This window comes from Brachyistius frenatus, unplaced genomic scaffold (assembly GCF_029030835.1).
Source record: "Brachyistius frenatus isolate BFR_SWC_R1_liver_20210118 unplaced genomic scaffold, ASM2903083v1 Contig_9, whole genome shotgun sequence".
Lineage (NCBI taxonomy): Eukaryota > Metazoa > Chordata > Actinopteri > Embiotocidae > Brachyistius > Brachyistius frenatus.
In genome coordinates this window covers 1,671,158-1,697,917 of record NW_027210608.1, presented here as the reverse complement: position 1 = coordinate 1,697,917, position 26,760 = coordinate 1,671,158, and the positions used below count along the sequence as shown (strand labels likewise).

The 26,760-nt window shown below is 42.6% G+C and overlaps 1 protein-coding gene across 3 annotated transcripts; it reads right to left on the bottom strand.

Annotated features, from left to right (window-relative positions):
- Positions 1-1,832: 1,832 nt before the first annotated feature.
- Positions 1,833-18,116, bottom strand: LOC138616185 (homeobox-containing protein 1-like). 3 transcript variants are annotated; one of them, XM_069690314.1, is made up of 10 exons: positions 17,936-18,116; positions 12,695-13,186; positions 10,596-10,681; positions 10,407-10,517; positions 5,780-5,936; positions 5,571-5,653; positions 5,248-5,343; positions 5,010-5,104; positions 4,568-4,651; positions 1,833-4,478 (listed from the first exon to the last, which is right to left on the bottom strand). In XM_069690314.1, exons 2-10 carry the CDS (start codon positions 13,183-13,185, stop codon positions 4,155-4,157), a joined length of 1,527 nt encoding a protein of 508 aa, XP_069546415.1. In that variant the 5' UTR covers position 13,186; positions 17,936-18,116; the 3' UTR covers positions 1,833-4,154. The 3 variants fall into 3 exon arrangements, with proteins under 3 accessions (XP_069546415.1, XP_069546416.1, XP_069546417.1); XM_069690315.1 differs by having other exon boundaries at positions 5,010-5,101; XM_069690316.1 differs by having other exon boundaries at positions 5,010-5,098.
- Between the last annotated feature and the right edge of the window lie 8,644 nt (positions 18,117-26,760).

Sequence of the window (26,760 nt, the reverse complement as noted above, 5' to 3'; positions counted from 1 at the left end):
CAAAAAATAGAAGTGAATTTCAGGTCGAAATCGAGAAGATGACCAGAAACTGAATAAACAGGAATGAAAGCAAAGGACACAGAAAAGACTTGAGAGGTTGCCGTCAGTGTGTGAAGTTCTTTTAAAATACTGTTTTCCTCTTGAGCTCTCGAACACTGTAGTGTGGTCATATTACTCATGACTGACGAATGACAAAAGTGAGCTCGTCCAATCCCATGTGAGACCATGAAGAATAAAAACACTCAAACAGCAACCTCACTTCTGCTTTTCATTTACAGTTGTGGTTCCATCTTCGTTTCTAAATATGAACATGCGAGTTTTCGCTCACTTTTTCCCCCCCGACTTCTAATTTGATTTATAGTTTTGGTTTTAATGTCTTTTTTCCAACATGGCTAAAAGGACAAAAACTTAACATTTTGCCGCTTCAGACCTCCAAAACACGACGTCATGAGAAGAGCGTGAAGGCAGCGACTGAAATGATTTGAAATAATCTCAAAACAGCACGAATGAATCTGCGGATTCATTCCAGAAAAGGCTTCTGCTTGGCAGAGTAAGAAGAAAAATAAGAAACATGATTAAACCTTCGTGGGAGAGCAGGTTTGTATATTTTTGGTGAAAATAATTCAGACAAGCGATGCCTCAAAATGCTCAAAGCAAAGACACCGAGGACAGACAGCTCTGCTGCCGCACAAAGACGCCATCCAGCACAAAACGCCTTTTTGTTTTCGGACATTCAGTCGGAAACTGAGGACTCGTGTTCAAAATCCACCAGGAGGAGGGAGAAGCTATTTTAGTATGTCGTGGACCCCGGCGGATGCACAAGCTTATGAATGACTACCTTCTCTCTTTTTTTTTTTTTTTTTTTTTAGAGTGGAATTTCCCTTTAATGTTCAAACTTAATATTTCTTGGCTCGAGTTGGAGGAGGAATTTCCCTTTTAAAAGACACCGACAGCCAGCGTGAAACCGACTTCACGGCCTCGTCACAGTTATTCTGTTAATCTCTCTGAACTCGGATTCACATTGAAGCAGCTGCGGAGGAACCTGCGGGGGTGTAGCTTATCGCTGAGGGGGGAGGAGGAGGAGAGGGGGGAGGAGGAGATGGGAGGGGGGGTGTGAGGTATCCGTGTCCAGTTTTGAACTCGAGAACCGGTTTGGATGAAGCTGCTTCGGTGTCGGCAGCAACAGAACGTCAGTAGTAGCGATGCGGAGGTGAATGAACAGCCATCGTAGAAGCTCCTCGTGCTCTGATCCCGTGATCCCGTTTCAGAAAATAATAAGGCACTTCAACATAAAAACTAAACGGGACGCCGACGCACTGGAGCTCAACAAAACTCAACCGTTCTGCTGCGCGTTGATGATTTAGATCGAACGCCGCGCGGCTCTGTAGTATTATTTACTTTTAACCAGTGAGAATATTTCATGTCAGTGTTAAATGTGTCACAGTAAAAAATAAAAAGAAGCAGCTGATCGCACCGATGCAAACGCAAGAGGAGGACTCACCGGTTTCAGCAGCGATCGCCCACGACACTTTAAAACGCCCAACTTTTAGTATCATTACAAATGTTTATTTAAATCGTCAGGGCTTAAAGCTGCCGATCGTTAGTTTTATATATATATATATATAAAAAACCACTGCTCCTACGGCTTCAAAATCAACCCGACGTCTCGACGCCCAGCAGGACGCAGCGCCTGAGGACGATCCTCGGACTCGGACGTCCATGTAGTGAATCTGGGTTTGGTAACGTGAAGCCAACGCGTCTCCAACTTCAACATGGTGAAAGAAAGAAATATAATACAAATGATATAGAAAAAAAAATAATCTGGCAAAGGCTCGGGATCGATTTGTGAGTGAGCACTCGGTAAGATGTTTGGGTATTTTATTCTTTAAACCTCAACTCTTTGGACAAAAGAATAACGTAGTCTAATATGGAGCAATAGAAAAATAAGAGGACACGCAAACCCTGACTTTGAATAACTGGAGAAAACTTCTACAATGGCTGTACCGACATAAATATTCTTGATAAAATGTGTATTTTCCAGCTGAGGAAGGCTTCTCGCTGCGGTTGTTTGAAGAGAATTTACTCGACGTGAACTCCTTGTTTTGAGGAAAAGGTCCGTTTCCTGAAGGACGTTCTCGTCTTCCTGCCGCGGTCCGTCGATCACTCAAAGTGATCGATGAGACGTTGGACCGGCGGGGGACTCCGAGCGCCGCGGCGTCGATCCGATAAAGTGTCACTTAAAATGAACGCGTATGTGTTTACAACACGTGGAATATCGAGCGAGCAAACAAACAAACACAGATATACCGAAAGAAAAGGAAGAATATGCACTTTGCTTGCAGTAATTTGACACATCTGATGCGCCTTTGATTAACATAATGTCTAATACATAGTTCCATTCATACACTCAGAAAATACACCAAAAAAAAAACTCTTCCAACTTAATACTTTGGCTAATGTTTCACGCACCTTTCACCACATAGTTTCTCTCATTTGAAGCTAATATGTCTATATACTGTCGATAGAAATGGATTAGCGTACATATAACTGTGTGTGTGTGTGTGTGTGTTTCAGCACTCGCACACATGCAAGTACTCACTTTACACTTGAATCTGTGGTATCTAAAACAGACACTGTTGAACCCCTCCCGACCGATCTGTACTGACGATAGATGATCACAGTGATGGATCGTTCTGCCCGGTTACCCCGGTAACTGGACACAAATGAAGAGACGACCCGACCCGGCCGCGCGGACGTCCGGGTTTCTAGTTTTGATGCAACCCCGTTAACGGTTTGGGCTTCTTTCGCCCTTTATGTACTGAGTAACACTTCTCTAAATCATTTGTTGTTGATATGGAAGCAAAGAGACGCTGTAAAGATTTGAATCTTATGAGTAAATTTCCTCTCGACTAACTACTAAGTGTTAAAAAGTTGAAATACCGCTGAACTCAGAGAAAGGTTCATTTTTAAACTACAAACCGCCTGTTTTAATGGGTGTTCGAACGAGAATTAGAAATGTCCAGTTGGTAATAAAGTAGTGCATTTTAAAAACACCGTTATAAATAAAAAATAAATGATGTCCTCGTGCAATGAGTGACCAAAAACACAAGACGGTTCAATTTGGAATCTGATTTTGTGACCTTGAAAAACAAAAGAAAAACAAACAAACAAAAAAAAGCTTTGAATTTTACCAAAAAATAACCACACAAATACAAAGAAAGTAAAACGTGCCAGTGCAGCAATAAATTCAGCAATGTTCAAACTTGGCGTTAAGTATTCAAGAGGGATTAAATCTAATGAATGAAAGCCAAATTATTATGGCACTTCTTTGCTTCCATATATTGAGCTTATTCCATCAGGCGGGGGGGAGGGGAGGATCTTTGTGTTTCTCTTCTGCACATTTCTTATCATCAGAGGCTCAAAGTATCACCGACGTATCGTGACCTCGAGCGTCATTCTGCCGTCTAGACGGAGTCATCGCTGGATATTTGAAGTATTAAGAAGTGTGATGAAATGCGCTACATCGTCTTAAAACAATCAGTTGAAATGAACTTTCAAATTCATGTATTTATCTTTTGAGGCTGTTCAGTTGTGTTGTGATCACAGTGCAAGACCCTGAAACTATTTGAACTCTGTCAAATACAGTGTTGTCCCGCTGTGAAAAATGCAGCTTTCCGGAGAAATCTGCACGATGCATCATGTCCTGTTCGTCAGCCTCTACGGAAGATTTGAAACACCAAAATACAAAATCAAATCAACAAAGAAATCAAGTGAAATAACAACACGGCGCGCTGCGCGACGCGTTTCCTCACGTGCATCGTAGTTCAATTATTTCACTTTCTTTGTTGGGTTTGTTTCTAGGTTGATTTGAAATCTTCCGTCGATCGCTGGGAAACACATGAACAAATAAAAGCTTATCATTATTATTATTATTAATATTATTATTATAATACACTAATAATGCCTATAAGAGCGTAGCAGAGCAGGTTGGTGGTTGGAGGTAGGGTTGGGAGGTATCTCAGGGTTGGAGTTTACACGACTTTTGGTCTTTTTTTTTGTTTGTTTTCACTTGTTACATTCCTATAAAATCTGCTTGCATAAAACGACACCTGTTCCGTACGTAACTCTGACAGCTCTGACATCCGCCGCCCGATTCAGTCGTCCTCCATCCTTTCCATCTTGATGTCATTCCCCATGCTGCACCCGGCTCCGTCCACCTGGTTGGCCAGGACCAGGTTGCTCCCCGCAGCCTTCTCCAGGTCGATGGGGTCCTGGGGCTCGGCCAGCGCGCTGTGAATGGTGGGCTCGTCCTGGAGGGAGGGCGAAGGAGGGGACCAGGACACACTCGTTAGTCTGGCGCCTTCCGCCTGAGGACCCGCCCCTGACATGAGGGAGCGGCCAATCAGAGACGTGGCCCTCTGTCCGGACACGCCTCCTCTACCCAGAGCAGAAAACCAGCTGGGGAGCAGAGTGGGTACCTGAGTGAGGAGCAGGGGAGAAGAGACGGGAGCGGTTAGTGGTTTTGTAGCTCCGTCTGGTTCCTGGTGTTGAAGTAGTCGGGTCGTACCTGGGTCGGAGAGGAGAGGTCAGCTCGGCTGAAACTGAACTGCCTGGCTGAAGCTCTCTTGTCAAATAAGGACACCTCGCAACCCTGTGACAGAGCAGCACACAGGTGAAACCACAGCCAGGTTAGTCTACCGTTACATTACTGTCGGGGTGCTGTGACCTCTGACCTTACAACTAGTTATGCATGCAAGTGTATGTTTATTACACAGCTGACAATACTGAAAGTCTCCCGGATCACACGGATCAAATATACAGGTTAACCAGGAAACAAAACGAAAACAGATTGTTAAAAAGGTCTTGTACGCCATTTAACATTGAACTAAAACAAAGTTCAATAACTGTATTATTTGCTGCTCTGTGCAAACACTGTTCGGTCATGTGCTGTTGTGGATTGTAGATTAAAGGACGAGTTGAAACTCGTTTGGGGTCTACGTGTCGCTCACCTGGTCGGGGAAGTCGTTGCCGTCCACCTCGTCGCTGTTGGACTGACCTCCTGGACTCTGAACCTCGATGCCGTGGCTCTCCAAGATGGCTGCTTCTTCAAAAACACAAACTTCATCATAGAATATCAACTCAGACCAAAGCAACAGAGATGCAAAAGAATCTAGAAGAACAAGAACATCCTTTAAGACATGAAGTCATGTCTAATATCGTCCTCACACGCACACAGCTAGACATTACCGATATTAGCCCGCCTCTTGATGTCTTTGCGGCGGTTGGCGAACCAGTTGTAGACCTTCAGAGATGTTACTCTCTCCAAATCTGACAGCTTCTTTCCTGCAACACACACACATACACACAGTGTAAGTTTCAATGCTGCTACTTAGTTAATATATATATATATATATATATATATATATAAATATATAAAATAGGGAGTAATAAAAGGGAGTACTGATAAGCAGACGTTGTAAAAACACCAGTTCATATTCTTCATGAAATCTCATCATTTATTCTACTTTTCATTAAACAGGATACACTTTGCATCGTGTTAAATGTGGTACCTGGTTTCTGAATGACGGCGTTGCAGGCGGTGGCGATCTCCTCCCTCTTGGCTTCATCAGGATACTGGTTGTCACCGAAGTAGCTGGAAATACACATTCAACTTTGTTACTTTCAATTTCCTTCTCAGTTTCTTTCCCTCTTCCTCAACATGCCGCCGCCTCCTCCTTCTCCTTCTCCTCCTCCTCCTCCTCCTCCTCCTCTTCCTCACCCCTCCATGACAGCCAGACATTCCTTCCTCCAGGTGAACCTGCTCCCTCGTCGCAGACGGAAGCCGCCGGGGGCCGAGCCAAAAGTAGGCGGGGCTTGGTGCCAGTCCATCATGTCCTCCAGAGCCAATGGGGCGGCTCGCATGGCAAGAGTGGCACCTGGAGTCACAAATGTCACACAGCATTAATAATGCCATCTAAAAATATGTTGCATCATCAACATCACGAGGTTATGAGGACACAGACTGGATCGTTTCTAATCCTCACTGTCCTATGTGTTTGATTTTGAACCAAGCCTCTTGAGTAATTTTTCCAACATAATTGGTCCTTCGAGCTGGATCCCAACATCTCCTCCTCTCTCCGGACACATCCTGAAACCGTGAAAGACCTCAGTTTGGACATTGGTGAGACCAGGACTGACTGGAGAGAGGACGAGTGACGGGATCCTAGAACAAGGCTGATTCACCATCAACACATCGGACACCTGGGTAAGACAACTTCTTTTGTTGTTGTTTTGTTCTAAAGAGTCAGGTCAGGGACCTACTAAAGAGTCTGAGTAGACTAGGTAAACTAAAGAGTCTGAGTAGACTATATAAACTAAAGAGTCTGAGCAGACTAGGTAAACTAAAGAGTCTGAGTAGACTATATAAACTAAAGAGTCTGAGCAGACTATATAAACTAAAGAGTCTGAGCAGACTATGTAAACTAAAGAGTCTGAGCAGACTAGGTAAACTAAAGAGTCTGAGTAGACTATGTAAACTAAAGAGTCTGAGCAGACTAGGTAAACTAAAGAGTCTGAGTAGATTATATAAACTAAAGAGTCTGAGCAGACTAGGTAAACTAAAGAGTCTGAGTAGACTAGGTAAACTAAAGAGTTTGAGTAGACTATATAAACTAAAGAGTCTGAGCAGACTAGGTAAACTAAAGAGTCTGAGTAGACTAGGTAAACTAAAGAGTTTGAGTAGACTATATAAACTAAAGAGTCTGAGCAGACTAGGTAAACTAAAGAGTCTGAGCAGACTAGGTAAACTAAAGAGTTTGAGTAGACTATATAAACTAAAGAGTCTGAGCAGACTAGGTAAACTAAAGAGTCTGAGTAGACTATATAAATTAAATAGTCTGAGTAGACTAGGTAAACTAAAGAGTTTGAGTAGACTAGGTAAACTAAAGAGTCTGAGCAGACTAGGTAAACTAAAGAGTCTGAGTAGACTATATAAACTAAAGAGTTTGAGTAGACTAGGTAAACTAAAGAGTCTGAGTAGACTATATAAACTAAAGAGTTTGAGTAGACTAGGTAAACTAAAGAGTTTGAGTAGACTAGGTAAACTAAAGAGTCTGAGCAGACTAGGTAAACTAAAGAGTTTGAGTAGACTAGGTAAACTAAAGAGTCTGAATAGACTAGGTAAACTAAAGAGTCTGAGCAGACTAGGTAAACTAAAGAGTCTGAGTAGACTATATAAACTAAAGAGTCTGAGCAGACTAGGTAAACTAAAGAGTCTGAGTAGACTAGGTAAACTAAAGAGTCTGAACAGACTAGGTAAACTAAAGAGTCTGAGTAGACTATATAAACTAAAGAGTCTGAGCAGACTAGGTAAACTAAAGAGTCTGAGTAGACTAGGTAAACTAAAGAGTTTGAGTAGACTAGGTAAACTAAAGAGTCTGAGCAGACTAGGTAAACTAAAGAGTTTGAGTAGACTAGGTAAACTAAAGAGTCTGAGCAGACTAGGTAAACTAAAAGTCGCGCGAACAAAAATAGGTCAGGGATCTACAGATAACCAAGTCAGGGACTTCAGAAATAGGTCAGAGACCTACAGGGAACTAAGTCGGGGACTTCGGAAATAGGTCAGGGACCTACAGGGAACTATAAGAATAAATAATAGATACCGTGAGTGTCCTACAAGTGTAAAGGCGGGCCGAAGCCTAACGGTACACTGTATAAAGACCAGTTGCTCGGGTGAACTCCATACAAACTGGTTGGCTCACAGATAGAAAAAATGGGGACATGCTGTAATAAGATCGAAGAGATACCTCTGGAGGGAGACGTAAAATGCATGCACTCAAAAGGCAGGGATAACATAAAATATTTGAAAAAATGGGAAAAGAAACATGGATTCAAGGGAAAACTAACAGCGACAGCATGTAGAAGGCAAGCTGATACTCTCAAAACAGTTTATATAGATATGCGGCCCTTTTGAGCCATGGGATAAACCATGTCTCAACAGGAGGGATGGTATCCATAATAAACTAAGCATTTACAACATATGGCTTTACAAACTACTAAAAAAAAAAATTCTGAAAGTGTCACGGCATGAGTCAGTGTGTCATGGTCTAGAAAAGTGCCTTGTCATGGTGTGTAATCAACATATACCATAATTTCCAGACTATAAGCCGCTACTTTTTTCCCACGCTTTGAACCTCGCGGCTTAAACAATGACGCGGCTAATTTATGGATTTTTCCCACTTTCACAAGCTTCATGTCGCCAAAAAACTGAGCAAAACAACACATTCTGTGACGGTGCTCAGTTTTCTGGCGACATGAAGCTTTCATTAGATCAATAAAATTGCCAAACGGGTTAAAGTGAAACAATGTAAGTTTTTAGTTTACTGTTTAGATTAAATCGAGCGCGCTCAAACTTCCCATCGTTCTGATTACGGTCGTCATTTTGTCACCCTCATCATGGCAAAGACACCAAGAAATGCACATGATGCAGCTTTCAAGTTGAAGGCGATTAGATCTGGCTGTTGGAAAAGGAAATAGAGCCGACTCAACACAGAGAGCAGACGGCCGAGGTGTTTCAACTGTGCAGATCCGACTGAAAGCCAAAACAATCGCCACCGCAATGAAGTTGGAGGACTTTAGAGGTGGACCGTCGTGGTGTCTCAGATTTATAAAGGCCTGTCCATCAGGGTACGGACGAGTCTGTGTCAGCAGCTCCCTCCCGACTACGAGGACAACGTTTCAAACTTCCGCAAATTCACTGATGCAAAGACAGCGGAGCATCCCATAATGAACATGGATGAGGTTCCTCTGACCTTTGACCTGCCTCTCACTCGGACTGTCAACAGGAAAGGCGAATCATCCGTCACGCTGACATTTTTATTTTTGTTACAAGCCGTGTTTCGTTAAAGTCTGTGTAAAGTTTCAATGTACCGGTAGGCACCTGCGGCTTATAGACGTGTGCGGCTTATTTATGTTCAAAATAATTATTTTTTAAAAATAATTCAGTGGGTGCGGCTTCTATTCAGGTGCGCTCAATAGTCCGGAAATTACGGTAGGTGCAGATTGCTGAACGGGCCTGAATACACCTCAGCCGTTGCAGAAGGATTACCTTTGCCTGAACCACATCGCACAGACATACCAGACTAAGTAATCCGGCATTTCCCCCGTGGTGAAGTCTGGCTACAAAGGGAGGTGATACCAATAGGGGTGCTTGTCTCAAACCAGTGAAGAAACCAACAACACCCGGGGGATTTAGTTTCTGGTGAGCTTATTTTTGGTATATCTGTGGACGGACAGCATCACATGGCATCCGTTCAGGAGGATAGGACCCTGCGGCCTGAGAGCGATGACTGAAACACCACCCCCTTATGCAACAACAACAATTGTGATTAATATGATTTTCCTCATGATGATTCTTTTGTTTTTTTTCCTTTTTATGTTATACTTTGTATAAACAGGAGGGATATGATGGAAAAAAAGGATTTGTCTCTTCCTCGTTTGCATGGTGGCTCCGGAAAGTCTCTTTGTCAAGCAGGCTCCCAAAAGTTTCCTTTGTTTTCTGTCTTATTTGCAAGCGATTCTTTCCACATCTAATTGACGACTCCCACTGTGTCCTTATCTTGTGACCTACAACCAACTCGGTATTACCATACGAAAGCAGGTACAAAGGGAACGGGAGTGACCGTCAACTGTTTGTCACTGTATAAAAGCTGCCCTACAGAAAGCCCTAGGAGGAGAGAAAGACGAGAGGACTGGGTAGAGCCCGGCTGGGGCGAGGACTGCTGGGGAGGACTGATAGGGGGAACACTGCTGGACATCTTTCTTTGAGGGTGCATGTAGTTGCTCCTTCTTGCGAGACTAAATGTCCAATGTGTTTGATTTTGAACCGAGCCTCTGGAGTAATTTTTCCAACACTCACATTCAATCTGATAAAATCATCGTGCTACTTCCCCCCGAGGCTAACTTGAACTGGACGGACAATATAGTCACTGTTGTTGTTGCATTTCTGGCTATTTTGGGATGCAAACACATGTCCTGTCTTTCTTTTTAATAGCTAAGAAATGTTCCTCCTTTTAGTTCGTATCGAGATCAGACTTGAGGGACAAAACTGTGTTTCCGCACAGATTTATTGGAGCAGTTTACGATGTCCAGGATCCTCCTCGGGGACACTTTGACATTATGTTGTGGTCGCACGTCGTCCATCATAAACCATCATTATATTTAGTAGAAGTCTAAAAAGACAGATTTTTGCTCTGTCAACAAACTCTAGCTGTTTCTGAAGTGATGCATTCAGAGCACACCGGTTATGAAAAAATAACTTTTTCCTCACGATATATTTTACAGTATTTTTCCGAGAGTGATGAAGTGCGAGGTGACGCAGGAGACGTGAAGGAGGAGGCAGGAGTTACCGGGGTTGGTCTTCTCCAGCTGGTACCAGCGGAAGAAGGCTCGTTTCTTCTGCTCGCTGAGGTCCGATCCCTGCTGCAGGAGCCAGTGGGAGATACGACTCTGACTGATCCCTGAAAGGAAGACGACACGAGTCAGACCCGTCTCTCTGTGGGTTTGATGCCGGGCCGGTCTGAAGTACGGACACTCACCTGTTACCTGAGCGACCACGGCCTGGGAGATCCGTCTGTTGGCCAGGAAGGACTTGATCTCCTCTTTGATCACAGCGCTGTCCCTCCTACAAACATACATTACAATATACGTGTACGACACATGTCGACATCTCAAGAAGTCCGACTTCAGTCAACGCATATAACAACACAACGGTCTCCACAGTTCACGTGTATATTAATGGCAGTCAAATGCGAGCAGGAACCAGAGGACGGATCTAATAATGTCTGCTCTCCTTCTGGTTTGATTTCATCTCCTCACATCTTCAAATCAATACCGCTCTGATTGCTGCTGTCTGGCTGCAGACTGCAGTCAGGAGGCCCTGAGTGCCTGTGTGTAGCTACGTGTGTGTGTGTAGCTACGTGTGTGTGTGTGTAGCTACGTGTGTGTGTGTAGCTACGTGTGTGTGTGTGTGTGTAGCTACGTGTGTGTGTGTAGCTACGTGTGTGTGTGTGTGTGTGTGTGTGTGTGTGTGTGTGTGTGTAGCTACGTGTGTAGTGTGTGTGTGTAGTATGTGTGTGCGTGTGTGTACACTGTGTGTAGTATGTGCGTGTGTATAGTGTGTATAGTGTGTGTGTAGTATGTGCGTGTGTATAGTGTGTGCACTATGTGTGTGTAGTGTGTACTATGTGTACTATGTGTGTGTAGTATGTGTGTATATAGTGTGTAGTATGTGTGTGTACCATGTGTGTATATAGTGTGTAGTGTGTGTGTGTGTGTGTGTGTGTGTGTGTACTATGTGTAGTATGTGTGTGTATAGTGTGTACTATGTGTAGTATGTGTGTGTGTGTACTATGTGTAGTATGTGTGTGTACTATGTGTACTATGTGTGTATATAGTGTGTATATGTGTGTGTGTGTGTGTGTGTGTGTGTACTATGTGTACTATGTGTGTGTAGTATGTGAGCAGGCTCTCTGTATTAACGCCCACTGCTGCAGCTATTTACTGTAGACGTCTCCTTTTTATTGTCTCGGTTGTTGTAAACTGTCCAGGAATGAGTTCAATCTTCCAGGTGGTCGAACGGTGACTTTGGTCTGCTGCTCTGTCAGCAGCGTCAGGACGTCAGGGTTTGGTTTGTGGGGAGACTGAGGAAATATTTTAGATGCGTGTTGCATCAAATCTGAAATGATGGTCTCTTTGTCTCCCTGCTTACAACTGACATGTTGTGTACATGGAATAACTACAGATGTCAAAGGAACCAATACTTCAGCGCCAAATCGATGCCGAACAAACATGGCGGCAGGTGTTTTTACTGGACCGCGAGCACGCGTGGGAGCAGCAAACACTCCACAAATCATACGTGGAGATATTTTGTATTCGAGTCAGACAATCACAAACAAGTTACAGATGACCAGAATAAAAACTAATGTCACTTGCGATGGCATTTACAAAGAAACAAGAAAATATAGACATCATACCGAAGCAAATATCCGCCGCTGTGCACAGAATTCAAGAGCGAGTTTGTGTGTATTGAAACAAGTCCTCTGAATGTGACGCACCCCGAAATGTTTCCACAATCATTTGTAAACTGCAACAACTGCACATGTTGTTGTGCTCACGACTTTCACAAGGCCAATTTTACCTCGTTACAGCCGACGTGGACGTTCAAGTTACGTTGTTTAGGCTAACGTAGCGAAAGCTCAAACTTGAGCCAGATGCTGCTCATAACGTTGGCGGGCGACTGTCCGCATTTACTGCATGAACACTCATTGCAAAGCTGTTGTGCGCTGCTATTTATTGGAAACTAGGACAAAAAAACACAACAACTCTGTATTTGTGGAAGATGATGTACTGAAAAATGTAGACGACTACCACAAACGCTTACATTCATACTGAATCGGGAATGTTTTCAAACAGGTTTTCCGTTTTTCCCCTGAAGGCGTTTTCTGTAACTGTCCCCTAAACATAATAAACAGACCCAAACTCAACTGCTCAGGACCGGCCAGAACTACTGTAACTGTTAACATGGTGCAACGCGGTTGTCGGACAGCACGGCTCAAAACCACCCATCAACCTTTCCTCCTGAAAACCTGTTCAGCCCGGCCTCGTGCAGGTTGGGACAGTTGCGGTCCGGTCTTACCTCATCAAGTCCTCCACCTTATCGTCAACGTCTATGTCCTCTTCGCTGGCCTCGAACCCGTAGCCCGGTGCGGTGACGCTGCCGCTGACCACACCGAGAGGAAACCGGGGCGGTGACAGCTTCCCATTGGTGACGGCAACCAGGCCATTCTGCGCTACTGCTGCCATGGCAACAGGCGAGGCTACTGGAATTGGCAGAGGTGGCGAGGTGGTGTCGAAGGTGTTATTGGGTGACAATGAGAGTCGGTTGACGGGGAAACTTGTCTGAGTGGCGGTGGAGGTCGTGGAGGACGAGGCGGCGACGGCGTTGGAAGACGAGGGCGGCATGTAGGAAGACTTGTGGGTGAGCTTGTGTCCATGTTGCCGGTCCAGGTGGTCCAGGGTGTCCAGCGCGTGGAGGACCTCCGCCTGGGTGATCCCAGTCCTCCGGAGCCTCTGGAGGAGGTCGATCTGCTCGATGGTGAAGCGAGGCTCCTCACACTGCTGGAACATCCTGCACAACATCAATACAGTGCTGTTAATGCAGGGTTGGGTTTTTTATATTTTAGGTACAATTTACTCCATAATTTTCCATTTTTCACACAAGGACAAAATAGCTAAAAAAAATAAAAAATAAAAATGACATAAATGAGTAAAACTTAAAAGGTATCTTGTGGAGTTTTTCCCTCCTGGAGTAACACTGGTTTTACACCAATGTGCTGATTAAACAATTCTCAATTCAAACTATTTAACCAGCCTCTAAATGCACTGAACTCATTTCTTAGACACCAAATTCACAAATGACATATTTTGGGGAAACACAATGTAAACCAAGTAGCAGCCCAGCGTCAGCCTGGACTCTGGTCCTTTGGTTGCCATCTTGTTTTTTGTAGCCAGAAGTGACCACAGCTGGATGTGGTGTGGTGTGGTGTGGTGCACCACAGGAAGGTCCATCAGCCCCCGGGGGCCCTCGGTGATATTGCACTTTGAGGCTCTTCTGCATTGGCTTCACGAATCATTTTCATACACGGTCTATGATGTAAACCCAAGTTTTGTTTACTTAAAACAAACCTCCACGGGACACTTAAGTTATAGTCCTGAAAAACAATTTCAGTACAAATTGATTTTTGCAAAACTTTTGATTGTTGGTGGTAAGTGCATCTAAATAATACAGGTCCCAGAGATTTACCCCAAATATTAATGAGGGCAGAACATAGCTGAAAGCATTTATTGTGTCACCTCATTTTCATACAGGAGACTAAAGTGGACAGTCATCAGTGGTGTGAGGCAGAGTAACACTAAACTCATGACAGAGAATCGTCTTGCGCGTGATGCAGAAACACAGGATTTTATTTTCACCCTCCTGTCTGGCACTTGTATGTAACTATATTATGTAGAGAGGTAATTCAAGAGTGAATAAATGACTATTGAAAACAAAACACTAGCACGAAATATTACAGTCAGTATTGTGCATAATTTAATTCAACTGACTGACACATTTTTAGCTGAAAAGTGACCTTCTTCTGCCCGCTGAGCTTCACATCCAGGAAAAAAAATTTCCATCACTGAAACTATAACAGAACAAAAATGGACGTACAGTCACATCTGTTAGCTTCCTGCAGATTTAACACACACACACACACACACACACACACACACACACACACACACACACACACACACACACACACACACACACACACACACACACACACCACTGCTCAGCAGCTGCTATCCAGATATGAAGTGCATTCCTCCACATTGAATAAGGCTTTTATTAGAGCATTTGTATTCATTTAACGATATGAAAATATATTATTATGGACACGGTTCATTATGCTGCGTTGTGTATATACCTCAATGCGGCTCTCGCATGTTAATTCTTATCTACAGCTGTATTTTGATATGCCATTTATTTTTGAAACATGCAGTGACTGTGTGTAATTTCTGAAGGACGGCCATAATAAGAGTCACTGAGCTGAACCGAGAGAGAAAGAGGGCGAGCGAGAGGAACATAAACAGAGAAATAAGAGACAACACATCTGTCTCGATGCAGAGAAGAAAAACAGGCCGCAGATGAGAATCAGACACATCAACGCTTACAGATATAAGACGGGGTGTGTGTGTGTGTGTGTGTGTGTGTGTGTGTGTGTGTGTGTGTGTGTGTGTGTGTGTGTGTGTGTGTGTGTGTGTGTTGGAAGAATGCCAAGAAAAATTTACATCTCAGGCAGCCAAGCTTCATACTTTCTCTCCTGCTGCAGAGGATGAGTCATACTGTATGAAGTTAGAGTGACACGCAGGATCAATACACGGCTGCAAAACTACAGCAAATTCATTACCTCAAATATTTATTATCAAAATCATCTGTCTTGAGTTTACAAGACTTCGTTGCACATTAACCATTAAATATACTACATTTCCACTTCTTTAAGTGTAATGTTTCTGAAGCCCCACTGGCAGTCTTTCTGACTTGCGTTGCATTTCTTTATTAAGTTAGTGTAAGTAACACTAAAACACAAAAAAAAACCCAGCAAAAGTTCTGTAGCATCAGCAGTTGTTCCTTGTAATGTGCTTTCATGTGGTTTGAAACCAGGTACACAAGCTTTGGACAGGAGACGAAAAGAAGGAAGAACGAGATGAAAAATAACAAGCAGCAAAGCTCCCCAGCAGGATGCAAATTCAGGATGTTTTGGTTCATCGCCGGCGCTTTAAACCCGCGGCCACCAGGGCACGAGGAACACTTTAGGTGGCTACACACCATTTTTGCAAAGAGGCTCAGCAGAGTTTGGTTTTGGCGGCTCCGCATGCACGAACATCTGAGGACAACAAAAGCTGTGTGCATGTGTAAGTTCGCACGATGCAATCTTGGAACAAATCAAGAATGATCAAAGAGAAATTGAATCAGTGGAAAAAAAAAAATTAAATTCAGTGATCCATGTTAGACCAGACCTGCACATAAATGCACTGGAGCTGTGCCTGTTCAAAGTCCAGAGACAAAACTAAGAGAAGAGCTGACTGGAATCGTTTTAACCCTAAAAGAAAAGGCTTAAACATACTTTTAATCAAATCAGTGGAATTGTATGTGTATTCTCATTTTTCCTGTTGATTTAATCCCACTTTATAAACTAATATTAAGACAAACAGTTGGGACTTAACCAAATGATTAAACCATGTTCTTAGACTTCAGTCCTTTTAGCATTCATGTTGGTTTCAAGTCTAAACGGATCCAATTGAAGCATATTTTAAACATGGGCGGACTGACAGAGTTGAACCAATCCTGACTTGAAGAGTCCAATCAATGTCACAAAACAGTCAGATGGGGTGAACACAGGTAAGCTTTCAAATGAAGTCAATCACTGGGTTTTTCTGTCTTGCTGTATTAAGCAGTAGCATCAAAAGTCTATTTACTTTGCTGCACTTTCTACAGCAACAGGAGGAGCACAGAGCGCTTCAGTACAACCACCCACAGGCAGAAACAATGGTCTGATGTATCCGACCAGTTAGTCTCTAAAAGCCACTATTGACAGGAAACCCACAGTCCTTTAAAGGTGACACTATTGTAAGAAGAAACAGACGAATTCAGATGTGACACCATGTGATCTGGCAGCAAACTAAACGTTTTCCTTCCTGTCCTCAGAAAAGAATCCCTCTGATTACTTATTATAGCCTGCAGACAGCAGCGAAAGCAAAAAGAAATCCTCGACAGCAAACTAACTCAAGAACCATTGTTTGTGTTGTATTGGAAACAGTGGCTTTAAGATCAGTTTGAGCTTTAGCTTTTATTTTTCCATATTTATCCAGATCAGGCCAACCAAGGTTTGACACCACAGTTACAATAGTCAATGCGCACTTGGTAAAAATAAATAAACAAAAAGATATCTCTGGTCAAATACAAGCAAGATATTTACCATACCTCATCAGCGAAAGTCCATTAAAATGGAGATATGACAACATTAAATGCCAGAAAGTCATGTTGTGTGTTTATTTTAATGTTTGTTTGTCACCATCCCAGCAGAGGTCTGAAACATTGAGTGTATAATATGTTAGCAAGAGAGATGTCTGCGGGGGAAAAAAAGTGCAGGGAAACATGCAAATACAAACACAAACACTACAGTCGAAAAGCAGTGAGCGACTGTACTCCAAAATAATGTGACTTTTAAAATGACACACTCCTGAAGTGTCCTTCAGCGAGACAGCAGTGTCTCTCGTTCCTGAACTTCACCCCCTGTGGAGTGGAGACCTTCCCAACAGACTCCTCTGAGGGTCACAACATGATCAGTCAAGAAATGTTCCCCGTGGAGGCTTCGTGACACCATCACTCCTCTAAAAAACACTACACACCATGCAACACTGGGTTGTCACCGTGCGCGGGTGGGTGGGTGTGTGCGGGAGGAGCTTAATAATTGCCATGTTTCCTAAACATGAAGACTTACTTCTAAGTAAAGTCCAACATGTTAAAAGATAAAACCGTGTTACCACCCGTGAACCCGGTGAACTGCCCGAGCTCCTAACCAGACGTGGCACAAACTGGATCCTGGCTGCAGCCGAGCACATAGACAAAGTCTTTTAATGACAGTAGGCAACTTTTTAACTTGGCCTCGGACCCGAAATGCAACAAGAGAACGAGCAGCCGGCTGGTGTGGCCGGAGACTCCACAGCGGTGGTCCTGACGCGCAGGGTCGGCTGAGAATTATCGATTTTCACGCCGGATATCATTGTAAAAAAATAAATAATAAATAAAAAAATTTTTAAAAAAAAATGGGCTTTTCAATGTTGCCCTGCTTCTAGGAAACTAGGTCTGCCCGACAGAGGGTGTCTTAAGACGTCCTGTACATAGTGGCGAGCAACACACCAATTCGGCTTATCCGTAGTAAACTAACCCACCGTGGGCACAGCCGAACAGCACTCCATGTTACTGGCTCGCCTGTTTAGCGTAATTGTCACGCTCTACTAAAACACGCCGTGCATCGCGTTAGCGAGCGCTGTGGACCAAGTGGAAAAGTTGACATTGTGTTTGATTAAGCGTCTCTTCGTGAACTGCACACACGCCGAATGAAAGCCCACCGCTGTAGTGTTCAAACGAGCCCGTTCATATCATTTAAGGTGGTGTGAAACTTACCCGCCGACGAAAACGCCGCGGCACTGGCGATTTTTTTTTTTTTTTTAAGGAGTTTGCAGTTATCAGCATAAGGAAAAGGAAATGCATCGGGCCGGCAGGACCGTCTGAAGACAGCAGGAGTTGGAGCTGCAGGACTTTACTTACCTTATTATTCCAGTCGAAGAGCCTCCACAGATGTTTGTTTGACCATATATCTATCGCCTTGGGGGCGCAGCGACACACAGACACTGTCAGCTTTCCCAAAATGTCTCCTCTGCGTCTAATTGGGCTTCAATCCGTCGTCAGACAGATTCGCCTTTTGTCCGGCAGACAGGCGCCATGTTGACACAATGACGCAAGGAACGACGGGAGTCGCAGTTTGCAGAGTTTACAGTAAACACTGGTGCCTGTTTATTAGGCACACCTGGCTGCAGTTTAGGGAATGAGTGCATTGTCCTGTGATGCTGCCTGCCTTCATGAGTTTAACGGTGGCCGGTGGTGATAGCGCATAGGGCTGTTTCGGGACGTTTCTAATATTTTGTATAACATACAAATAAACAAAAAACATTTTGTTAAGAGGTTAAATGTGTATAGTTTCACAGTGATTACACTAATATTTGTCTTATTTTGTTGACTTGGTCCACATGAGGACTACTGGTCTGTGTTTATACCAGAAAAGGTGCCTCAGGGGAACATAAACACACACACATTTAAAATGTTCTACGATTTTCATAAGTCATTTTTATTTTAAGCTCAGCACAACAGTTAATGACTTTTCAAAATGCACTAATGCAACCAAAACACGTCCTACACAAATAAGGATCAAGTACATGACAGTATTTGTTTCCTAACAATAATTTTAAAAAACAACAGTTGAAAATTTTTTTTTTTAAATTGAATTGAATTTTATTTATATAGTGCCAAATCACAACACAAGTTATTTCAAGGTACTTAACTAATAAAGTCCTTACAACAGAATTTCACAACATTATACAAAGTAAACCAACAATTCAGCAGTTCCCACATGAGCGTCTGGGAGGGGAAAAAAGCTCCCCTTTAAGAAGAAGAAAAACCTCCAACAGTGCAAATACTATACTTATATACTATGACCTACACAAACACAATACTCCTGTTAACTAACATTCAAATATTAATATTCAATTAATTATATTACAATGTCCTGGTGAATAAACAACAGCCTCATAGTTATTAATCTTGGGTCTTTAGTTGGGGCTGACCAATTGGGTTTTTAAACCACCAGTTGAGGTCGCCCTCTTGGACGGGAGAACTTCGGATATCCAGCGTTGAACAAGTTTTCATGTGAGTGTTTGGGAGCTTTATCCTGTCTGGGGTTTGACGAGACAGGCCTGCATGCATTGTGTGTCTTTCTCCTTCTGCTGAAGATTGGTTGCAATGGCTCCCCCAGCTCCTCCAGTAGAGCAGTGATTTGTAACCAAGCGGCAACCGACAGAGACGCCACCCATTGGTTTGTGAACTGCTGTATTGAGGCTCAGAGAGAATTTGAGCAAACTGTCATATCATAATGACAAACACCTTATGTGAAAACTAACAAAATCCCTACAGTTTGATGTAGTGGGGAAACTGTGGGCAAAGTTCAAGTTAATAACACTTTTTTCAATAGTTTAGCAGGTCTTAAAAATAATGTAATGGAAACGGAAGAATACAGGTAGTTGGGTGCTGTTTCAGTTTCACACTAATAAAATAGAGTACTCCTGCACCTGCACAGAGGTTATTGATATTAAATGTACATCTGCTGCTCCACCTAATGTGTTTCTGGTGGGATTTCAGAAAAACTAAAATTATTTTTGAAACAGCCTGCTGCCAGCTCTCAGATTGTTGGACAAAATGAGAAGTTATTTCCTTTTTTAGCAATAACTGAAGAGTATTTGAAGGCCTGCATGGAGAGGAGAGGGTTTCAGTAATGTATAAGATTGTTTGTTCTGCTGTCTGTGGGTAAAACCTTCTTGACTGTATCTGTTTCACTTTGTGGCCAAATTTAAATTGATATGTGGAAAAATGCACAGAAGTTTTGTAAGATTTCCAATTAAAAGTAATAAGGATTTTATTTTTTTTAACCAGCTAATTTACCATTTGTAATGAGATTATTAATCCTTTGAGTAAATTATAGTTGCCATTGGGTTTATTGTTCTTTTTTTTCTGCTGCCAGAGTCAACAAAATATTGCAGGTTGTCAATCCTTCCACTTTCGGTCAAGCGTCGCATCAGCCGGCCCACCTCCTTGAGTTCCCCCCTCACCTCATGTCATTGTTCATGTCCTTCTGAGCAGGCACCTCCCAGTGATGCTCAAAGGAAGAACAACTTCCATTGTTGCTGTTTGGAGACCTACTGCCATGCTGTGTTTGACAGTGTCTCGCTTGTCCTCAGTGTTATCACTTTCACCACTTCAATTGTCTATAAAGAGGCCCTGATGTTGGGCCTTCGTCCCCCCTGTGGTTCCGGCTCTGGCAGGCTTGAAGCACAGCCATCTCGCTCTGATCAGGTCTTTTGTGCCTCTTCATGTGCACTTTCACTCTGAATCTACTTTTATGACCTCCCATATCTGGCAAGATTTCCTGTCCCATTACTAAAATAGGAATCATCAACACCACAATTAGAATTTCCCAGTAGTTTGGTTCACATGTCCGGTCTAGGTTTAAAGAATAACTGTTTATGCAGTCATGGGGGTTTTGTCCAAAGGTAAACTCATTTAGTGACTGGACCTGAAGTTCAGGTGCTCCTAGAATGACTTCATATCCTGTTTTTCTAGCCTAAGGCAAACAGATTTGTTCCAGTTGAACAAGCTTGCAAGTGATGGGACATGCACAAAAGTACTCTGCAAAACAATTAATTACTATTATGCAAATTAAAGAATAGTATTTTCATTATTCTGAAATCATTTAAGATTCAAAATGTTAATTTCCTGTAAAATAGCTGTCATGTCCATGACATCATATTTTGTCCACGGCATTTTTACTTGGATTAATTTCTGATCTTCATATGAAAGAATTTTGAAATCTTTGATATACAGATTTAAGTATGCACTGCAGTATGAAGCACAAACATGTCCACATTGTGATTGATAAATTCTGAAATGTCCAAATTATTACCTTGTTGTCTCCTGTCTCATTACAAATGGTTCAAGGCCTCCTTTGCATGAAGGAAGCTGGGAATCAAATGGAACCTTCATTCCCCTTCAGCACCGCATCACTTTACAATTTGTCCTGTAATTATAAACAATACTCGAACAAAATGAGAATTAGTTCTTAAATTCCACCACAATACCTTCAGAATTAACTGCAGCAAATTACTATTCTGTTAGTGTTATAATGTTATTATTTAATTGCATCATATTTTCTGCTTTTATTTATGCTGCCTGTGCCCCCATGGAAAACAATTACCAGTGCAGTGACAGTTACTTGTAACTGATGCATTGGCAGGTTTAGACTCTTCTCCTACCCAGGAACCCGAAGCCTTTTGGGAAGTAGTCCCCTGAGTCCTAGCCTCAGCCGTGCACGGGCTTAACCTGTTCGGATTACAGTTTCGAAAAACAGCCAAGGATCAGAGTCCAATCAGGGTTCAAAGGTTAACACAATTCATGAACAAATTCTATGGACATCAATACCCTACATTCAATCCCAGAAATAGCAAATAGTAAATGGTCTACACTTATATAGCGCTTAATCACCTAAGCGGTCTCAAAGCTCTTTACATCATTTGCCATTCACAGACCGATGACACAGCCATGCAAGGCGCTCGCTTGCCATCAGGAGCAATTCGAGTTTTGGTGTCTTGCCCAAAGATACTTCGACATGTGAACAAGAAGACAAAGGGATCAAATTGCCGAACTTTCGATTAGTGGGCAACCCCACTCTACCATCCTACCCACAGTCACCCCTAAAAATAATTATTGATCAAACTCATCCAGTTTGGTTTTGTTGTTATCAGTTCCATAAACTGAATCTGTTTCCAAAATGATCATATATCCAGCCCTCTGGACTCCATAAATGAGGAGGTCGGTGAGAGGTGATGTAAACTTAGCTGACGTTAATAAGGACAATACCTCTCACCCCTCTGCATGTGAATGTCAAGGCCTTAAGCAGCTCCTTCATTCATTCATTCTATCATTTCAGATAGACGGCCAGAACACTAAAATGGAAGAGTGAATTTAACAAATGACATACAGAAAACTTATGGAGAAATTTTATTGACCGAGTATTTTATGAGAAGTTGAATGTAAGTCTATGGAGCCGGAGGCTTTTTGGAGCCAACCTCTAGCGGCACCGGGAGATATTACAGTTTAAGGCACTTTCGCATTGGCTTAATTTTTCAGAGCCGGAAGCTACGTCCAGTTTTATATTGTCTATGGATAGTACCAGGCTCAGAGGTGGGTGCTCATCTGCCTCAAAAGAAAGCATTGCAACATTTTTATTATACATATTTTATTATTATTTTATTACTGTTTTGTATTTGTAGTTTATTTTTTGCATAAACTAATATTCATTTAAGTGGTCCATTTTCATCAATTTAGAGTCACCATTTAACCTAACATGCATGTCTTGGGGCTGTGGGTGAGAGCCAGAAAGAACCCACGCAGGCACAGGGAGAACATACAAACGCCACAGAAAGGCTGAGGTACAAACCAAGAACCTTCTCTCTATGACAGTGCTACCCACTGCACCACAGTGCCATCCAATCTTTTAAATAATTATAACAAAATATTTTGGATGCAACCTTCTGAATCAGTTAATCATAGCAAATTCTGAGTTAAATTATCATTCCCACCCGCCTCTTTTGTCAGGTTAATGTGTCACCAATTAACCTGACATGCATGTTTTTGGATAGTGGGAGGAAGCCGCAGTACCCGGATAGAACCCACGCAGGCACAGGGAGAACATGCAAACTCCACAGAAAGGCTGCGGTTTAACCCCACAGCCTTCTTGCTGTGAGGTGACGGTGCTACCCACTGCACCACAGTAGCATCCAATCTTTTACAAAACCTAAATAAAAATGATCATTCCCAATCCTCTTCCATTTAACATCAGAATGCAGAAGCTGACTCGTGGAACGTGCATAAAGTTTGTCTGCTCTTTCTTCAGCGATTACAAAATTGACACAACGCTGTGCCACAGAGGTTTTAAAAGGGACTTCTGTGGCACAAATTGTGACACACCTAATTATCTATTCCTCCTAATTTACCAATGTGCCATGCTGCGCTGCAGACGTGCTCGCCTTTGTGTTCACGCTTTGCCGAGATTCATGGAATTAGAGCTCATGGTCTTTAAGGAAATTGTAACACTTGTCTGTTACCACAGTGGGTTCCCTCAGCACAAAGGAACCAAACCAGCTCCAGTATAGTTCAAAATGTGTTTATTTGGGCCACAGCCTCACTCTGTCACAGTCGTTGTGCGCTCCTGCCATGCCTCCGAACACACACCCAGCTTCTCAGCATCTCCAGGATTGCCACCTGTCCATTGTCCTACTCGTGGCTTTTATGGGGAGAGAGAGACAATCAGTGATTCCATGCATGTGCAAAGTTTCGTGAGGTTTGGAGCACAATGGCCTTAAACATCAAACATCAAACTTAGCCGCATCGCCCTGACTATACTATATACTATATACTATGTACTATATACTATGTACTATATACAAAAATGACTTTTGGGTCACTTTTTGGATGACATGCTATAGTATGACTGTGGATTACGCGCGTCCCCATGAGGTCGTTTCCAGCCCTGAAGTGACGTTGTAGTCCGCTGGACTATCTTCAACGCTGATGAACGAGTCGCGGCAGGAGAAAGTGTTTGACGGAGTTCGCTCAGAGTTTTCCAGCGACTCAGCCGACAGTCTGGTTAACTCAACAGGTAAAAGATTCTCCTTCACCAAGGTTACTATTCATGGTTCAGATTCCACCTCGGCCTGTTGATGGTGATTCAACTTTTAGTGAAGTTGAAACGTTTGGAGAAATTGAAAAGGTTTTGCATACACTACACGTTACAGGAAGATATTTAATATCACTGCAGACCCCCTTGAAAACACGTAAATTTACAATCCAAAGAATGTCTGCGGCAATTTTGGTCGCATTTGAATGAATATTTGTGGACAGTGGAGCCAAAGATCTGTCACAATGGAGAGCATCTCCTGGGAAGATTGGTGGTGCAGTGGTTAGCACTGTTGCCTTCCAGCAAGAAGGGCTGGGGTAAAAATGGTGGACTTCCTGTTGAGTTGACGTAATGGTACCTTGGAACTTTTTTGTACATCCTGGTGTGATACACATTTCCACTGAATTTCGTGCATGTAGGTAAATGTAGCTGCCGGGGCATCTCTTTAGGGGGCGCTAGCGAGCCATTTGGCCACACCCACTCGTGACTCCATTAAAATATGACATTTTTTCGTCGGGAGAGACGCGTGTACCAACTTTTATGAGTTTTTGAATATGATAAAGCCTCCAAAAATGCAGTTGTTTATGGAGAATAATAATAATAACGCGGCATAATAATTCCTTGAAGAACAATTGGACTTTCGCAAATAGTTAAAAAGGGAGCTATAGAGGTGCTAGTGGGCAGTTTGTTTTTTCTTGGCAAAGTCAGATAAGCAGTCAGACAGTGGTTGGCGATCGCTTCATATTGAATGGATAATTATAATAAGGGTACAAGTTGTTTCTTCTACCTTCTTGCACCAAAGTAAATAAGCAATTATTTTTCACAAAGTTTTAAAATATTCCTTTTAATTTTTCTTTTTAACAGAGGAATTAATAATGTCCTAATGATTTATCAATGTTGCATGATGCCAAAGCGTGGAATACATCCTCCGGTCCACTAGAGGACAGTGTGTCGTTTGTGGTGTTGGAATGGTGTCCTATTGCAACACCAGTACGGTCCATACAAACGGCCCCCTCATGTCGTATATTCACGACATCGGAACTCTAAATTTGAAAAGGCCGCGGAAGTTATGTTTTGGTTGGATGTTGAGCCAATATATTATAATTTTAGTCATGTAGAATTGGTCTTCATAACTTAGATAATAGCCTACGTCTGAGGAAAATGTTGATCTTAAAAACGGCTTCATCTTTTCCCTATTTGCGTTTCCTGCATTACGTTATTCCCTATTAGCCTCCTAAATTGTGAGCCTCTGTGGCTTCGCGACGCTGTCCTTGTTGCCGTTGCCCAGCAACACTGTTTTTACAACAAACAAAGTGCTGTCTGCACTAATATTCTCACTTCGCATTTGTCTTTTTTGATCGTCAGACAACGTTGCCGTGACCAATTTTCTCTCCCCGAAGCTGTCGCGCGGATCCTTGCAACGCAATCTTTGGTTTGAACCAAATGAATCAAACTGTAAGAGGGATGAGAGCCTCCAACTCTTCATCCTTCACCGAGCTTCAGTACCTTGGCCTCATCTTCCTCCAGGTAGCCTCCTTCTCCAAGCTTGTAATCGTAGAGATCAGCGGAGGGATCCGGTCTTTCCGTCACCAGGATAAGAGCATCCTTCAGACCATAACAGTCCAGAAGGGAGATAATAGCAAAGGGGAACATGCAGATGGACACAACGTAAAATAAATATAGCTACTAACGTGTGAATGAGAAAGAAATTCTTCAATAATTGTTTGCATGGATTCACAAACAGCACTAACATTAAAAGCATGATGATTTCAGGTGTGATCACTGACCGTCTTTTGGTCGTGGAACCTTCCTCTTGGAATATGTTTAATAGCCACCTGCAAGACACAAACCAAAGGATTATCATTTTCATCCTGTCTAATGATGCAGTGAAATGTGTTTGTGTGTGTGTGTGTGTGTGGAGAGGGAGAAAGTGAGAGAGAAAGTGCATGGAAGACTTACTGGTACAAGATCCTGTTAGAGGAAGCCGGCATTCACAACCCCAAAACCGCCTGCTCCGATCTTGTAAAGCTCAGTATAGTTGGCTTGAAAATCAGCTGCACAGAAACACAGACATGTATTAGTATCATTGTTAGGACACCTATTTATTACACTACCATATTAAACCTTTCTTAATATTAGTCTGAACATTAAAGTTTGACACATTGAGAAATATTTTTTGTTTCAGAGCCAGGCAGCGCGGTCTCCACTTACCACTCATTGTTTAAAATTCAAAGCTAATCAGATGCTGCTTGTAGCTTCATATTTGTGCTAAAATAAAGGAGACGTATCAACTTTCCAGCTCTTGCCAAGAAAGCAAAGCAGAATATCCCATGAAATGTTGGATTACTCTTTTAACTATGAATCAGCTTACCTCGGCTGGTTTTGACTGGGAAGGAAATGTCATACATTTCCTCCTCATCGGATGAAGGACAACTGCGCATCATCATTTGTGGTGCCTTTCTCTTGTTTTCACTCTCAGTCTTTTTGACACCCTCCTTCACAACCCTGCTGCACTCATTGTTTCCCCTCATCTTTTTACTGGGGCCTGCTTCATCAGCGTCTGCCTTACATTTGCGGCCCCTTGCATTGGTGTCCCCCGACTTTAAACCAAGGGGGGAACCACCGGTGATTACAGTGTCACCCCTTAGTTTTTTCCTGGGGTGCTAGTTGATCAGGGTCAGCTTTCCTCTTTCTACTCTGTTGGCTGGAAAATGTACAAGTACAAATCACGTTGTAACGTAACGCAAATGTAAGAAAGTTTGACAAAAAGTGAAAAGCCACAAGAACATACATCTCTTCTACACTATATCACACTCATTTTCCCCTCATCTTTCTTTAATCTGTGTTTTACTACTAAAATACTTCAGTTTGCTTCTCTGGTTTTTTTATAATGTATCTACTTGAAACGGTATGACAAAGGAACATCAAAAAGCACCTTAGTATTCATAAAGTTCATTAATATAACACATTAATACATAACAAAAGGTAAACAAAGGGTTGCACAAACTTCAGACACAATTAAAATATGTCAACTGGAAAATAATGAGTCCATTACAAACAAATTAAGTAATAAAACAGTTGAACACAAGAA